This window comes from Coregonus lavaretus (genome assembly GCF_964263955.1).
Source record: "Coregonus lavaretus genome assembly, chromosome: 8".
In the NCBI taxonomy this organism is placed as follows: domain Eukaryota; kingdom Metazoa; phylum Chordata; class Actinopteri; order Salmoniformes; family Salmonidae; genus Coregonus; species Coregonus lavaretus.
Window position 1 is genome coordinate 30,697,580 of NC_139995.1, and position 18,327 is coordinate 30,715,906.

General features: G+C 44.6%; 1 protein-coding gene and 1 pseudogene across 3 annotated transcripts; one reads left to right on the plus strand and one right to left on the minus strand.

Moving 5' to 3' along the window:
* The first annotated feature begins 7,479 nt into the window (after positions 1-7,479).
* On the plus strand, positions 7,480-15,091 carry LOC311133497 (zinc finger protein Eos-like). Of its 2 annotated transcripts, XM_084166986.1 has the most exons (8): positions 7,480-7,621; positions 8,825-8,876; positions 8,994-9,098; positions 9,274-9,537; positions 9,707-9,874; positions 10,022-10,171; positions 10,304-10,435; positions 10,609-15,091. In XM_084166986.1, exons 2-8 carry the CDS (start codon positions 8,840-8,842, stop codon positions 11,442-11,444), a joined length of 1,692 nt encoding a protein of 563 aa, XP_084023112.1. In that variant the 5' UTR covers positions 7,480-7,621; positions 8,825-8,839; the 3' UTR covers positions 11,445-15,091. The 2 variants fall into 2 exon arrangements, with proteins under 2 accessions (XP_084023112.1, XP_084023113.1); XM_084166987.1 differs by lacking the exon at positions 7,480-7,621 and having other exon boundaries at positions 8,492-8,876.
* Positions 15,092-15,126: 35 nt separating this feature from the next.
* LOC311134005 (small ribosomal subunit protein eS26-like) lies at positions 15,127-16,517 on the minus strand (annotated as a pseudogene). The gene is made up of 4 exons (XR_014615384.1): positions 16,497-16,517; positions 15,938-16,107; positions 15,643-15,766; positions 15,127-15,222 (listed from the first exon to the last, which is right to left on the minus strand). The product of XR_014615384.1 is annotated as a small ribosomal subunit protein eS26-like (transcript).
* Positions 16,518-18,327: the final 1,810 nt, after the last annotated feature.

An 18,327-nucleotide genomic window follows, 5' to 3' on the forward strand; every position in this document is an offset into this window, starting at 1 on the left:
GAGAGGCCTGTAATTTTCATCATAGGTACACGTCAACTATGACAGACGAATTGAGAATTATTTTTCCAGAAAATCACATTGTAGGATTTTTAATGAATTTATTTGCAAATTATGGTGGAAAATAAGTATTTGGTCACCTACAAACAAGCAAGATTTCTGGCTCTCTGTAACTTCTTCTTTAAGAGGCTCCTCTGTCCTCCACTCGTTACCTGTATTAATGGCACCTGTTTGAACTTGTTATCAGTATAAAAGACACCTGTCCACAACCTCAAACAGTCACACTCCAAACTCCACTATGGCCAAGACCAAAGAGCTGTCAAAGGACACCAGAAACAAAATTGTAGACCTGCACCAGGCTGGGAAGACTGAATCTGCAATAGGTAAGCAGCTTGGTTTGAAGAAATCAACTGTGGGAGCAATTATTAGGAAATGGAAGACATACAAGACCACTGATAATCTCCCTCGATCTGGGGCTCCACGCAATATCTCACCCCGTGGGGTCAAAATGATCACAAGAACGGTGAGCAAAAATCCCAGAACCACACGGGGGGACCTAGTGAATGACCTGCAGAGAGCTGGGACCAAAGTAACAAAGCCTACCATCAGTAACACACTACGCCGCCAGGGACTCAAATCCTGCAGTTCCAGACGTGTCCCCCTGCTTAAGCCAGGCCTGTCTGAAGTTTGCTAGAGTGCATTTGGATGATCCAGAAGAGGATTGGGAGAATGTCATATGGTCAGATGAAACCAAAATAGAACTTTTTGGTAAAAACTCAACTCGTCGTGAATGGAGGACAAAGAATGCTGAGTTGCATCCAAAGAACACCATACCTACTGTGAAGCATGGGGGTGGAAACATCATGCTTTGGGGCTGTTTTTCTGCAAAGGGCCAGGACGACTGATCCGTGTAAAGGAAAGAATGAATGGGGCCATGTATCGTGAGATTTTGAGTGAAAACCTCCTTCCATCAGCAAGGGCATTGAAGATGAAACGTGGCTGGGTCTTTCAGCATGACAATGATCCCAAACACACCGCCCGGGCAACGAAGGAGTGGCTTCGTAAGAAGCATTTCAAGGTCCTGGAGTGGCCTAGCCAGTCTCCAGATCTCAACCCCATAGAAAATCTTTGGAGGGAGTTGAAAGTCCGTGTTGCCCAGCGACAGCCCCAAAACATCACTGCTCTAGAGGAGATCTGCATGGAGGAATGGGCCAAAATACCAGCAACAGTGTGTGAAAACCTTGTGAAGACTTACAGAAAACGTTTGACCTGTGTCATTGCCAACAAACGGTATATAACAAAGTATTGAGAAACTTTTGTTATTGACCAAATACTTATTTTCCACCATAATTTGCAAATAAATTCATTAAAAATCCTACAATGTGATTTTCTGGATTTTTTTCTTCTCAATTTGTCTGTCATAGTTGACGTGTACCTATGATGAAAATTACAGGCCTCTCTCATCTTTTTAAGTGGGAGAACTTGCACAATTGGTGGCTGACTAAATACTTTTTTCCCCCACTGTACATACTTTGCGTCCTTCTCCACCCCGGCGATCAAGTTTAGCTTAAACCAAATACATGCCGTAATATTCAAACAACTTTTTATAAACACACCGCTCCATAATCCTGAGGACATTGCCCCGGACAGAGGTTACCCCAATTGAGGACAGCTTGGCAGTCTTAAAAAAAGAAAGCTAAAATTAAAGAATGTGTAAAGACCCATTAAATATTATATTGTTCAAAAGTTATGTGTCTGTCATATCATTCCTGCAACAAACATTGTTAGAAATGGGTGTAATTGGCTAATCTCTTCCTCTTCTCTGCAACTGCGCACATGTGAGTTTGAGTGAGCGACAGGGAGAATGAGCAAGAGAGAAATGGGAGAAACTTTACATGACTCACCAAGGGAGGTGTCTGTTGAATCAGGACACAAGGGTTTTGCACCTGGAAAAAAAGGCAAGTTAAAATAAAATAAAAATGCTTTACAAACGTATATTATTAGAAGCGGTGCTATTTCAGTTGGATCTACTTACACTACACACTTAGAAAAAAGGGTTCCAAAAGGGTTCTTCGACTGTCCCCTTAGGATAACTATTTTGGATTCCATGTAGAACCCTCTGTGGAAAGGGCCAAGCACAGCTGTAGAGGCCAGGTCATTGACATGTTTCAGGAACTGTAAAGACAGAGGCAAATCATGATTAACCATTACCTAAGGTCTTCACTAAGTTAGACTTAGCCTAGCAAGTACATTGACTATGTTTCCCTTCAGCAATCTGGCAGTCAGGCAGACAGACAGAGAGAGATAGACAGCAAAACAGGCTATTCACATTTCTTAGTCAGCAGGCTCGATAACTTCTGTACTCCATCCGTTTGTTCCTCCTCCATCCTTCCATGCAAGATAGAAGATTCCTGTAAGAAAAGAGAATCAAGAATTGAAAAGGCAGTTGAGAGACATAATGTTAGAATGAGTGTTGAGGGGGAGCAGGGATAGGCAAAATGTATCGTATTGTCAAATACAAAATACACAAAAATACAAGGATCTCTGATGAATCAAGAAAATCTTCACATACACACACAATCAATGTTTCCTATATGTGTATTTATGTAACATATCTCTCTCTCTCTCTCTCTCTCTCTCTCTCTCTCTCTCTCTCTCTCTCTCTCTCTCTCTCTCTCTCTCTCTCTCTCTCTCTCTCTCTCTCTCTCTCTCTCTCTCTCTCTCTCTCTCTCTCTCTCTCTCTCTCTCTCTCTCTCTCTCTCTCTCTCTCTCTCTCTCTCTCTCTCTCTCTCTCTCTCTCTCTCTCTCTCTCTCTCTCTCTCTCTCTCTCTCTCTCTCTCTCTCTCTCTCTCTCTCTCTTGAATCGTACTACACCGTCTCCGACGCACGACGGATGTGGCAGGGCTTGCAAACTATTACAGACTACAAAGGGAAGCACAGCCGCGTGCTGCCCAGTGACACAAGCCTACCAGACGAGCTAAATCACTTAGCCGATGTGAGTAAGACTTTTAAGCATGTCAACATTCACAAGGCCAGACGGATTACCAGGACATGTACTCCAAGCATGCACTGACCAACTGGCAAGTGTCTTCACTGACATTTTCAACATGTCCCTGACTGAGTCTGTAATACCAACATGTTTCAAGCAGACCACCTGTGCCCAAGAACACTAAGATAACCTGCCTAAATGACTACCGACCTGTAGCACTCACGTCTGTAGCCATGAAGTGCTTTGAAAGGCTGGTCATGGCTCACATCAACACCATTATCCCAGAAACCCTAGACCCACTCCAATTTGCATACCGCCCCAACAGATCCACAGATGATGCAATCTCTATTGCACTCCACACTGCCCTTTCCCACCTGGACAAGAGGAACACCTATGTGAGAATGCTATTCATGGACTACAGCTCAGTGTTCAACACCATAGTGCCCACAAAGCTCATCACTAAGCTAAGAACCCTAGGACTAAACACCTCCTTCTGCAACTGGATCCTGGACTTCCTGACGGGCCGCCCCTAGGTGGTAAGGGTAGGTAACAACACATCTGCCACGCTGATCCTCAGCACGGGGGCCCGTCAGGGGTGCGTGCTCAGTCCCCTCCTGTACTCCCTGTTCACCCATGACTGCATGGCCAGGCACGACTCCAACACCATCATTAAGTTTGCCGATGACACAACAGTGGTAGGCCTGATCACAGACAACAATGAGATAGCTTATAGGGAGGAGGTCAGAGACCTGGCCGTGTGTTGCCAGGATAACAACCTCTCCCTCAACGTGATCAAGACAAAGGAGATGATTGTGGACTACAGGAAAAAAAAGGACTGAGCACGCCCCCATTCTCATCGACAGGGCCGTAGTGGAACAGGTGGAGAGCTTCAAGTTCCTTGGTGTCCACATCACCAACGAACTATCATGGTCCAAGCACACCAAGACAGTCGTGAAGAGGGCACGACAAAGCCTATTCCCCCTCAGGAGCCTGAAAAGATTTGGCATGTGTCCTCAGATCCTCAAAAAGTTATACAGCAGCACCATCGAGAGCATCCTGACCGGTTTCATCACTGCCTGGTATGGCAACTGCTCGGCCTCCGACCGCAAGACACTACAGAGGGTAGTGCGTACGGCCCAGTACATCACTGGGGCCAAGCTTCCTGCCATCCAGGACCTCTATACCAGGCGGAGTCAGAGGAAGTTCCTAAAAATTGTCAAAGACTCCAGCCACCCTAGTCGTAGACTGTTCTCTCTGCTACCGCACGGCAAGCGGTAACGGACCGCCAAGTCTAGATCCAAAAGGCTTCTTAACAGCTTCTACCCCAAGCCATAACACTCCTGAACAGCTAATCATGGCTACCCGGACTATTTGCATTGTTCCCCCCACCCCACCCAAACCTATAATCTATGCATAGTCACTTTAACTCTACCCACATGTACATATTACCTCAATTACCTCGACTAACCGGTGCCCCCGCACATTGACTCTGTACCGTTACCCCTTGTATATAGCCTCCCTACTGTTATTTTATTTTACTGCTGCTCTTTAATTTATTTGCTATTCTTATTTATTTATTTTAGCTTAAAACTGCATTGTTGGTTAAGGGCTTGTAAGTAAGCATTTCACTGTAAGGTCTACACCTGTTGTCTTCGGCGCATGTGACAAATAAAATTTGATTTGATTTGTATGGTGCAGGGTGAAAGTACTTTTGTGGTAGCAGGGTGGAGATGACCAGTTGTGTGTTGGGAGCGTAAGAATTTCACTGTACCGTGCAATTACATCTGCAACCCTGTGCATGTTACTAATAAATTCATCTGATCTAATCTAAAAAATCAAATCTATTTGACTATGGGTGTTCACACAGTGCATTCGGAAAGTATTCAGACCCCTTCCCTTTTTCCACATTTTGTTACGTTACAGCCTTATTCTAAAATGTTGTTTGTTTTTTTTTGTATCTCAATCTACACACAATACCCCATAATGACAAAGCAAAAACGGTTTTAGAATTTTTTGCTAATTTATACAAAATAAAAAACAAATACCTTATTTACATAAGTATTCAGACCCTTTGCTATGAGATCGAAATTGAGCTCAGGTGCATCCTGTTTCCATTGATCAGAGTCCACCTGTGGTAAATTGGAGATGATTTGGAAAGGCACACACCTATGTGTGTATATATGGTCCCACAGTTGATAGTGCATGTCAGATCAAAAACCAAGCCATGAGGTCGAAGAAATTGTCCATAGAGCTCAGAGACAGGATTGTGTCGAAGCACAGATGTAGGTAAGGGTACCAAAAAAATTCTGCTGCATTGAAGGTCCCCAAGAACACAGCGGCCTCCATCATTATTATTATTATTATTTGTACTTTTACCCCTTTTTCTCCCCAATTTTGTGATATCCAATTGGTAGTTACAGTCTTGTCCCATCGCTGCAACTCCCCTACTGACTCAGGAGAGGCGAAGGTCGAGAGCCATGCGTCCTCCGAAACACGACCCTGTCAAGCCGCACTACTTCTTGACACACTGCGCTCTTAACCCGGAAGCCAGCCGCACCAATGTGTCGAAGGAAACACCGTCCAGCTGGCGACCGAAGTCAGCATGCAGGCGCCCGGCCCACCACAAGGAGTCGCAAGAGCGCGATGGGACAAGGAAATCCCAGCCGGCCAAACCCTCCCCTAACCCAGACGATGCTGGGACAATTGTGCACCGCCTCATGGGTCTTCCGGTCAAGTCCGGCTGTGACACAGCCTGGGATCAAACCCGGGTCTGCAGTGACGCCTCAAGCACTGCGATGCAGTGCCTTAGACCGCTGCGCCACTCGGGAGGCGGCCTCCATCATTCTTAAATGGAAAAAGTTTGGAATCACCAAGGCTCTTCCTAGAGCTGGGCTCCCAAGTGGTGACCAAGAACCCGATGGTCACACTGACAGAGCTCCAGAGTTCCTCTGTGGAGATGGGAGAACCTTCCAGAAGGACAACCATCTCTGCAGCACTCCACCAATCAGGCCTTTATGGTAGAGTGGCCAGACGGAAGCCACTCCTTATTAAAAGCCACATGACAGCCCGCTTGGAGTTTGCCAAAAGGCACCTAAAGAACTCTCAGACCATGAGAAATAAGATTCTCTGGTCTGATGAAACCAAGATTGAACTCTTTGGCCTGAATGCCAAGCGTCACGTCTGGAGGAAACCTGTCACCATCCCTACGGTGAAGCTTTGTGATTGCAGCATCATGCTGTGGGGATGTTTTTCAGTGGCAGGGACTGGGAGACTAGTCAGGATCGAGGGAAAGATGAACGGCGCAAAATACAGAGAGATCCTTGATGAAAACCTGCTCCAGAGCGCTCGGACCTCAGACTGTGGCGAAGGTTCACCTTCCAACAGGACAACAACCCTAAGCACACAGCCAAGACAACGCAGGAGTGGCTTCGGAACAAGTCTCTGAATGTCCTTGAGTGGCCCAGCCAGAGCCCGGACTTGAACCCGATCTAACATCTCTGGAGAGACCTGTAAATAGCTGTGCAGCAACGCTCCCCATCCAACCTGACAGAGCTTGAGAGGATCTGCAGAGAATGGGAGAAACTCCCCAAATACAGGTGTGCCAAGCTTGTATCGTCATACCCAAGAATAGTCAAGGCTGTAATCGCTGCCAAAGGTGCTTCAACAAAGTACTGAGTATAAGTAAAATACTTATGTAAATGTGATATTTCCGTTTTTTTATTTAAATTAATTTGCACACAAAAAAAAAAAGTCATTATGGGGTATTGTGTGTAGATTGATGAGGGGGGAAAAAACAATTGAATCAATTTCAGAATAATAAGGCTGTAACCTAAACAAAATGTGGAAAAAGTAAAGGGGTCTGAAAACTCTCCTAATGCACTGTATGTGAGAGACGCATCAAGAGACACCAGAATGCCACGTTTCAACTGATATCATGCAGTTAAATGAATGCAAACCTATTTTGATAGTTCTCAGGCTCTCCGTGGGTTTATTTGGATGCCGTGCAGTCACATTTTCTTTTTTAGACACAGAAGCACACACACTGTTCAGCAGTAGTGCCACCCTCTGGCAGGTAAGTAAACAGCTGAGCTAAACTGTTTTCTATACTGTTTCTGTAACATTGCTACCACTGCCAAATTTCTAGTTTTGGGAATACAAATGTGTCATTGAGCTGGGTTTTCACCCAGGTCAGTATAAATGGTTGATGTCAATCTGCATTATTAGACATTTCCAGTGACTCTTCTCTTTTGCAGTCTTATGATTTATATTTTATCCTCCAATCGATTTTACTATACTTCTTCCCAACGACTTGATTATTGTAGGCTATAATCTTTTTCCTCGGAATGAAAAAACTGGACTATGTAGGACTAGGTCATATGTGACATGTCATGTGCAACACGTGGGTCAGTGGGGGAAGATGAAAGTCCTTAGCTGAGCCACAAACCGGATACACTCGACATTCTGTTGATGAGAATCCATGGGAGTTGGATTAAGCCAGTCTGTATCCCGGTGTTTCACGGACCGGAAATTGTTTATGATTCGAGGTAAATGCTGCCAGGAGATGCTGTCGTCGCAAGAGAAAACAAGCGGAGAACCAGAAACATAACATCCCAGAATCGAGGCCTATCGTGACAGGTACGGAAGATTTTCAAAAAAGATTTGTGTATATGGTGTTTCTACAGATATTTTGTTTAAGTGCTTTTAATTAGGTTTATAACTGACGATGCCATCAGCCAGATAGGCTAGCCAACTGATTAGCTGTCTAGCATTAGTGCATGTTTCTGGGCGGTGGGTACCATAGCAACCACTTAACAGACATGATTAACGTAACTAGCCAGCCAGACATGCTAAAACGTGGAATAGAGATTAAACACTTGTATCTACAATGTTTGCTATCAATATGATTTAGCTAGGCATCGTTAGCAGTAGTATTTTATGTTCCTTACTATTTTGTTTTTGGTATATCGAACTGTCACTGTCGGTCTTTCTGACTCTGGTAGGTAGCTAGTTAGCCAACGTTAACTACATAAAAGCAATTGGCTAGCTAATAACGTTCGTTAACTAGTTTGTCAGTTGTCAGGCTGGCCAGACAGCTAACTTTAGCTAGCTATAGGTCGCTGAGCTCAGTTTGCTAGCATGTGCCAACAAGCTAGCCAACTAAATTAGCCATCTGACTAACGTCAAAGATCTTAACTAGCTAGCTAACCCTTTCATCTGTGCTAACCAAATATTATTTTTGCTAACGTAGTGCAGGTTACAACCCCCACCAAAGTGAACATATAGCAAGGTAACGTTAGCTAACTATGTACAGTACCTAGCAAGAAGGAAGTCAGTTTGTTTGGTGATTAAAACAACTTGCATAACCAATGTATCGATAAAAGTAGCTAGCTTTTTAGGCTGTCGCACTGTAAACAAGTAACGTAGCTAGCTAGCTAGATATTTCCATACACATTGACTGAGTATTTAGTGACTCTTCTGCACATAAACTTAGCCAAATGTATCTTGGTTTTGCCCAGTTAGTCTTTCAATTTTGATGTACTTGGCTGGTAGCATATTTGCTTGTATTGCAATCTAGCTCTACCAACCAACTATCCTAAACCAGACAGTATAGGCCTAGTCCACTGTCTTGAAGAAATTGATAGCCAAGTGTTCAACAAAAGGCCATTGTCTCTCACTCCATTTCATGTCCCTTGAAATTGCTGGGCTTGGCTCAATGAGGGCCAGTTGCACTTCAGGAATTTTCAGCTACTCTGCATTTCCTGGAACTGTAAATGTGTGTACAGAAGGAAGAACTGATGATTTAGAGGCTCTCCTCTTACCTGTTTGTTTTTCCTTCAGTTAGCTGGTGTTAGAATGGATGACGACTGCAATGGCCATCCTTACATGTCAGGTATGGAGGGCAGGGCATGGACAGTCCTTTGTATTAGCGGACTTACTGACCTTATGGTTGTGACATTATTGAGATGACTGAATGGACTGTAAGTAGGTGTGTGTGTGTGGACTGCAGGCAGTGGAGACTCTTCGATGGAGAGGGAGTTTTCAGGGGCTGTGGGAGGCCCCACAGTGAGCACCCCCAACAGCCAGCACACTTCCCCCAGCCGCTCTCTTAGTGGTCAGTTCCAATTAGTCAATTCCTTTGTTGTAGAAGTAGTAAACTTTATTATTCCCAAGGGAGAGTATGGTAGTTGGTTTTGTGGCTCAGATGTTTTTATTCTACTTTAGCAAGCACAGCCGTGTCTCTACTCATCATATGTCCCTCTCCTGGTCTATTCCCCGTCTCGCTCCAGCCAACTCCATCAAAGTGGAACTATACAGTGATGAGGAGGCGGGCCATGGCACAGGGCCAGAGGATGAGAAAGGGGACAAGGTGGAAGAGGGGGGTTCTGAGCAGGGAGGAGAGGCAGGAGGCGGCTACAGGGAGCTGGCCAGTCCGGAGCCCATGTCACCAGGAGGTGCCATCCGGCTGCCCAATGGGAAACTCAAGTGTGACATCTGTGGGATGATCTGCATTGGGCCCAACGTCCTAATGGTGCACAAACGCAGCCACACAGGTGACTGACCAATTAATTGAGTGATTGATTAGTCCTTTATACATAAAGATGAGGTTCGTTTGTGGAGCAGATCTGCCACGAAACCAGGTTGACAGTGAAACTGATTTCAAATTACTCAAACTGGTTTGTACGGGGTCAGGGTGTGTAAACTGGTATGTGCCTCCTCCAGGTGAGCGGCCATTCCAGTGCAATCAGTGTGGAGCCTCCTTTACCCAGAAGGGGAACCTGCTGCGTCACATTAAGCTGCACTCGGGGGAGAAGCCCTTTAAATGCCCCTTCTGCAGCTACGCATGCCGCAGACGGGACGCTCTCACAGGCCACCTCCGCACTCACTCGGGTGAGAGGCATACACATACTGTACACACAAATTATCGCACACACTTGGGTGAAGAAAAGAGGGTCTGAGTTGAGCCCGTCAATTCCTGAGCAAAGTACACACAGTTCTATATGTACTGTATTTACGTTATGTTGACTTTGTCCCCAGTGTCGTCTCCCACAGTGGGAAAGTCCTATAAGTGTAGTTACTGTGGCCGCAGCTACAAGCAGCAGAGCACCCTGGAAGAGCACCGCGAACGCTGCCACAGCTACCTACAGAGCCTGGAGACACAGAAGCCAGCCAGCGCTCACACTCAAGGTAGTGGCGAACAAACTCACACGCACACAGAGAAACCTATAGAGCCTTGATAACTTTTAAATTTAAATCACATTCATACATACACACTGCATGTTAATGCTTTTATCTATGGTGTGATCATGTCTTCTATAGGAGAGGAGCTGAGGGACCTGGAGTTCATGCCTGACACCCTGCTGCAACCTTCCTCAGACAAGATGACGTTCATCGATCAGCTGGCCAACAGCATCACCAAACGCAAGAGATCCACACCACAGAAATTTGTAGGTCAGCACTTAATTGGAATGTGTAAAGGGTGGGGTGAGCAAAGACACAGGTAACACAAAGGGAACAACATCATTGAGATCAGGTGTCTGTTTAAAAAAGACCTACCTGCACAGCACTAGTTTCTCTCTGAGTTGTGGTACAGTGTGATTCCATGTCTTCTATCTGCCCTGCAGGACAGAAGCACATGCGCCACAATCTGGCTGACATGCCTTTCGAGCTCAGCGCTGCCTTTGACAAGGACGGGGAGACACACCACGGTGGTCTGGAGCAGCCACACTACACCGGCCTGGGAGGAGGCTACCTGGGGGTTCCAGGAGGTGGTGGATCTGAAGGCCTCCGACCCCTACAGCTGCCCCCCCCTCACCCCTCGTGTCTATCGGAGCTCCGGCCAGTCATCAGCTCAGCTCACACCCCCATGGTGCCGCTGGGGCCGAGGTTGGACTGCACGGGGGCCGGGGCTGGCCTAGGGTCCACAGGAGTGGGGGGCAGGGAGGCTGCAGAGGGCCACGAGGACCTACCTCCTGCCCGTAGCCATGCCCCTTCGCCTATCAACGGTTGCCAGGACTCCACAGACACTGAGAGCATGCCGGACGAAATGTTAAGCAGTGTGGCGCCTGCCCTGCCTCTCCACAACAACGATAATCACCACCACCTCCACTCCAACCACCACCCTCCCCCTCCGCCCCTACTGCACCGCAGGGACAGACACAGACACAGCCCAAGCCACTCCAAAGACAGGGAAGAGGGTGACAACTCTGCCATCCCCCCGGCCCCAGGCTCCCCCACCTCCAGGGAGGCGTTTCGGGTGGTGGACGGAGAGGGGCACGCGGTGCGCTCCTTCCGCTGTGAGCACTGCCGCGTGCTTTTCCTGGACCACGTCATGTTCACCATCCACATGGGTTGCCACGGCTTCCGCCAGCCCTTCGAGTGCAACATCTGCGGCCATCGCAGCCAGGACCGCTACGAGTTCTCCTCGCACATTGTCCGCGGGGAGCACCTGCTAGGCTGAGGCTGAGGGATGGCTGGACGGGCCTCTGTACTTAGTTTTTTTTTTACTCAGAAGGGCCTGCTTGGGTTTGGTCTGCATCACAATAGGGGGCAGAGTGGGATGGGTAGTACGAAACTGCTTTTTGTAAATTATTTCTGCACAAGCGTTGATACTGTTATCACATAAACCACGACTTCAAATAGGCACATTAGCTCAATTGAATCACTTTTTAAAAAGGAAAGGGAGAATCCTCACCACTCTGAATGCACTTTTCAAAATGGATGAATTCTTAACGAGGAAATGCACTTTCAAATTGATTTTATTCTGAAGTAAAGATAGTGAATGCACTTTTTTATCCTCAAAGTGCCTTTCTCTGCTGTGGTCTACCTTTCCTCTCTTATCCGGGTAATAACCGGGTGCACAAAACAGTGATGCTACCATCTAGACAATGTGGGTTAGATCTGTGACATTGAGTTGTTTCCTCTACTGCACTTTAATCAATATTTTAACCAAGATATATATTGTGGAAAAGAACAGTCAGGCTTCCTTGGAATTTGTCAGTTTAGCAAAGCTCTATTTGAAAAGCACATTTTAACAGATCTATTCCATTCCGTCACACCTAGTCCCTGGGGGTGTGGCAGACAGTGTTGTTTAAGATTGTGTGTAGATGGTGTATAGTACTGTAGGTCATATTTTAATAAGTTGCGGTGCAGACCAGACCCAGGATCCCAAGTTAAATGGTTAGAAGAGATTTGAGGGGTTAGCCTCAATGAGGAGTGCACTTTCCGATTTCAGTTTGTGTATAGGTGTGTATGTTTGTTATTTTGTTTAAGTTAAGAGAGTTGAAGGCTTTTAGCAGTGTGAATGTCGTGGGGTACAGTATGTTTGCTTTGTTTCCTTTAATTGCGTTTGTTGCACTGAGATACCTGCCGAGATATCCTTTATATTGAACTATTTTATAGAAGACGACATTTATGGCCTGCACATTTCTCTATGCAGTATGTTGAAAGAAATAATCAAACATTTGTAAAACTAATTCCACAAAATAAGGGAGCCACTGCAACTCTTTTGGAGTTGACTTCAACGAAGGGTGGGGATAAGATTGTTGGCAATTTTAGAAGGTCCTTGTGTACTATGAAACAAACCTAAACAACAATATTATTTACAAGTGAGACCTAAAACAATTGTATATTCATTGTACTGTGCCTTTCAAGACGTTGATCTGGGGGACATGCAGTAACAACAGCCATGTCTTGCCAACATATCTTTATGGATGAGAAGATGTAGTCATTTTGACGATGTAACATGAAATACCCCATCTGCCCCTGCTAAATAGCCTACCCACGCTGAATCCTAGATTGCCCTTCACTAATCACTAGGTTTGATTTGCACATTCACTCATTTCTTAAGTAGCCTAATCATGTTGATATAAATTGTATTACATCGTCCAAAAAGGAAATAGACATGTTTAAAAAAGCACTTTCAGGCATTTAAAATATTAAATGTGATAAGTACATGTGCACGAGATTGTAACCTGCTGCTAAGGCATGAATGAGTAGTGTGTGGTTGTCCACAGTCCTCGGTGGTTGAGATTGAAAACGTGATTCTTCAGAAGTGACTGAAATGTTTATCCTCGTTCAATGATTTTCCTTTTGTCTCACTGGACTTGTAATTGTTTTTATAGAGTACTGACGGTAAAAAAAATCTTTGGAATCATGACTCATTTAGATCCCTTTGGTCAACTTTGGCTACCAAGATGTATAGTTTGTATTTTATTTTCCACAACAAGGCTTTGATCAAAGGAACTTGATGAATAAACACTTGTGAATTCAAAAAAGCATTTACATTGAGCGATTTGAAGAGACTGATGGTAAGGGGTCAGTTAGGTCCTGATTGGTTTTGGCAGTAGTTGCCTTACTCTTTTACCCAATCTCTTGGTCTGCACAGTAAATGAACTTGGAAGCCTGTATGGTTTATAGCTCGATTAGGGACCAGAGTTTTCCATGGTCAAGCAAAACTATGGGCCCTACTCATGACACAGATGAAGTATGAGAGACTGGAAAATCTGCTGTGGGATTAATTTTTTTAATAAATGTGACACTCTTTACCTCAATTGCCTCTTTGTGGGGATAAAAGTTTGGTGAATGTTTATTTTTTGGGGGGTGGTTTCTTTTGACAGCCCTGTATCTACACTATTTGATATTTTAATTAATTTTACCTACAAAAAAATGAATGTTGCTTTGAAGTGGACTACAAGAAAATGTCAGAAAATATCTTACTATTTCATAGCACTTACATTGTACTGAATTACAGGGCATGGTTGCATTAATATTAATCTAATGCTGTTCCAAATGTAATGCCTTATGAACGGATATGTAATTACTGTTCAAAGTAGAGAAATAATATTTAGAATGTAATCAGAAATGGTTTGATTATTGAACTGACGTGGAAGTTGTGCATCGTTTCACACTAATTCATCGAAGGGCAGGGTCTCTCAATCTGTTTCTCTTTAAATCTGTCTATTGTGCCTTAATCCCTGAGGTTTTCACTGTTTGAGGATGTTGGCTCATCATATATTTGAGGACAGAACACTTGGCCCTGGGTTTTACTTTCAATAAGCAGTAACAAAAATGTAATAGATACATTAGGGGAGTTATTTTTATGAGTGTTAATTATAGCCGTTTCACATCAGTCACCAATCCGACAACTAGCTACATAGACATGACTTTGTCGTTCCACAAATCAGGCCGATGGTACAGCACAAAACTCTAGCTTCTGACTTCTCACAATAGCTTCCATTTAAAAATGTGCCTGCGACTTCACTCATCTGTGTTGAGTTATGATGTAAAAACAGTTTGTTCTGTAAACATAATGGCATGTACACAGTAATGGACATACGGTTAACTGCCAAAGATCGAGGTTTGAGATGGCATGATCTTTGTATGATCTTACGTGTCTTTATAATAATTAAATCTGCCTGTCCCAGAGTAGATGGCTTGTTCTAACATAGCTATATTAAAGAGCTTGTCAACTGAAATACTAGCAGAGATCTCTGGGCTTTGGTAATAGTGTGCCAATTCAGTTTAACTAACCAGACAAGGATAATAGGACAGGATGTCTCATAATTGCCCTGGCGGTGAACAGTGCAGTTTCTCATCTGAAATCCATTTTTCACCAGAAGTTAACAAATCCTTGAAAAAAAAAGTAAAGGAGGTGATCCTGGATTTCATTCTAGACTGGATTGCAGTTATGCTTTTAAAACCTGGTGCATGTGGTAACAATGCTGTCTGCTACACCTTAAAGTTTTCACAAATCTAAAGGACAAGTGAGTAAAGCTTATTTTGCATTTCCCCTTAAGTCACCCCAGCTTCAGAGAAAAATATTGTTACTGATGTGCGCTTGTTTTTCAAATCAAAAATCTAGTTTTATTGCCCTTGTTTAAATGTTTTCCGTTCCTTTTCAAGGTTTCTCTAGTCAAGGTTCCCTTTGACTTGACTATCTGCTCTGTTACCTTTACTCCTGCCCCTGTGAATGGTGTGGATTCGCTTTAACTGCAGAGCCTTTTTTCATGTACCATAATGTAATTAAGTATGTGTATCAAGATTAAACTACTGTAAGTTTTGTACTGTATTGAAGGAGAGTATTCCAAATAAATAAACTTGACTGGCTGATATTTCCTAAATTGATAAATAAGACATTCAGATATTTATAAAGATATATTTAAATGTTTTGCAAGTGAAAAATAGATTAAAATCAATCTGTTTTACATGGGCTTTGGAGGAGCTCTGGGTGGGCCACCCTGTAGAAAGAAAACACGCCATCAGAACAGTAGTCCACAATCACATCATGCAATAACAGCCAATGTTAGGGGAAAAGCAGGAATGGAAATGTCAGTTTCTGTATTTGACTGAGGATTCTCTCAATGCATGCAGATATCCCAGACATTAGGCTTTGTGCAGGCCACAGGTGTCAAACTCATTCCATGGAGGGCAGTGTCTGTGGGTTCTCTCCTCCCTTGTACTTGATTGATCCATTACGGTCACTGATTATTTAGGAACTCCCCTCACCTGGTTGTCTAGGTCTTAATTGGACAAATTGAAAGGAAATAAAGAAAACCAACACACTCAGCCCTCCATGGAATGAGTTCAACTCATTGAGTTGATCACCAGTTAGTGGCAGAATTAATGGCTATGGCAGAGCTTGGTGCTCGAGTACTCACACTGGACCTGAAGCGGGGTGGTGGTGTACAGTCCTTCCTGGCCTCTGGAGTGGTTCCTGACCACCTTACTGTGGATGGCACATGCAGTAGTGCAGTTTCATGTAGAGCTTGGGCAAAACATAGGCTGCACAGAAGAAAGGATGTTTGAGTATGAAGTGTAATAAACCACTGATCTGGTGGATCTAATCAAGCAAAATACATGCTCCAGTGTCATTCAATGCTGGTCCTGGGGACCAACAGTGTGCCTAATAGCATCACGATTAGTTACCCTCAGACCATTCAACAATCTACTCACATTCAAACACGCTAGCCTCAGATATCCCTGACGGCAGCAGCCTCCACGATGTTCCTGACGACAAACTTTTTGATGACCTTGGGCACACAGCGAGCATAGTTTGTGCAGCGTATGGGCTGCACATGCCCACGGCCCTTCTTGGCACGACCGCAGTTCCGTCTCTTCTTAGTCTATAAACAAAGGCACAATGAATGTCTTCGAACATCAGCAGAGGCTCACTGTTGAGTTATTCACAAGACTCCAGTCCTTTGTGTAAGTTCATTACAGCCAATTAGCTACTCCCATTAGCAAGGCTTAATCACCTGATCAAAAAAAATTGTGCTTCAGTAATCTCAGCATAATTATTATAGGTAGCTAATTTTCCCCCAACATCGGCCACCACCTAACTTCTGACACTAGCAGTTGGAGGACTAAATCACCTCGAGCTCAACATTTAAATGGACTGGAAAATAACGGTAAGTTTCGCGACTAAAGACACCCTTCTAGCTAGCTGACCACCGATTTTCAGTGCAATTTATGTAAGTTAAGTTTTGAGAGTTTTCAAAAAGGTTATACGTACACATTGAGGGACACGCTGCATATTGCAAAATTTGACTGCGCGACAGACCACACATAATTTAATATCAAACTTTTTACCTATGAAATATAGCTAACGGATTTTCTAATGTTGCTAACTTGCTAAATGTTGATAGAACTGCTAAGACAGCAAAAAGGAAATAAATTGTAAGCGTTAGATAATACATATCACGGAAACAGCTGAATGTTGTCAAGCTTTACCGTATCAAAATTGGAGTCCTCTGACTGGCGTTTTGAAAAAAAATCTGCAAAAATTTCTTTGGAACTCTGAACCATGAACTTTTTGACATCCATCACTGTTGGCTATGTTTCATCTTACAACAGCTACATAGAGGCAGTATTTAGTCAAATGTTACAATGTATGCATCAATATTAAACTAATTGGGACACTAATTTTCATTACAGATAAACAAAAAACATGGGTACACTTTCAGTTGTTGTGAAATCTTTCATCACCTTTCAATGCCTTAGCTTTGAAATGTAAATGTTTATACATATTCAGATTGAGTTATCTTTCTAAAATGTGTATAGTATGCCAAGTTATTTAGCTACATGTATTTACCACCACAGCATGGAGAAAGTCAAGAGGAAGCAGTGGAGTGAGGTGGACATGTTCCATGCCATGGAGGACTGCAGGGCAGGGATGGCTATCTGCCAGGCTGCCAAGGTTAGGCATCTTTTGTTTTTAGGAGATTACCATGTGTATGTGAATTTTATCTGCTAGTAACTGTTTTATTTTCTTATCTACCAAGGTGCATGGTGTACCTCGGCAGACCCTGGCGGACAGGCTGAGCGGCCGGGTGACCCATGGTTGTCACAGTGGACCACCCACATTGCTTGCACAAGAGGATAAATTATCTGGTGCAGTACTGTATCTACTGCGCCAGCCATGGGTTCCCCTTCACCAGACAGAGGCTGATGAAATACGCAGACAAAATATGCACTTATTTGGTGTTTATGTATGTAGATTGGTGGACTGACTGTTCTCAATGTGTGTGATGTAAATGTGGATGTGTATGGTGATGCCAAAACAAACATTTTCATCCTGGATGGACAATTATATATTCATTTATATTGTAGGTTTTGGTACCCAGGGGAAACAATCCCACCACTGGGGAAGAGGTGGTGGGAAATGTTCAGGAGGAGGCACAAGAACCTGAGCATGAGGCGGCCGGACAACCTGGACAGGGGGAGAGTTAGTGTGCCACACGTCCAACGATGGACACCTTCTTCACTTCTTATGAGAAGCACTTGGGGGAGAGTGGGTTGAGGGAGAAACCCAGACAAATCTATATCCCAAGTGTTTCCCTGGTGGCCACTACACACTGGGAGGGCCACTACACACTGGGAGGGGCCACTACACACTGGGAGGCCTAGCTCTAGAAGAGCACCCCCTAATAGAGAGGGGGCTGATAGCGAAGGACCTGGGGCACATCCTTACTGTCCTGAAGTATCGGCTGGACCGATACAGAAGACTCCCTGTGGTCGCCACATGCCTCACCGGGGAGGAATACACGCGCCAGTGGCAGGAGAGGGGTGAGAAGGAGAGGGCCGAGGCAGAGGAGAAAGAGCGTCGGGCAGCCCTCAGAACACAGAGGGCACAGGAGAGGGCTGCCATGGATGAGACCATTGATGCCATTGCCTCTGCTGGACACCCTGCTGGAACCACTCTTGACAGCTGCATCACCACTGCCAGTGCCTCCCAGTGTGCAACACCTGTAGGAGCCACCGGAGTCCCCAGCTGCAGAAGGCAGCCACGTGCCTACTCTCCCGGCCACACCATCGTCGGCCCCTCAACCCCACCATTACAAACA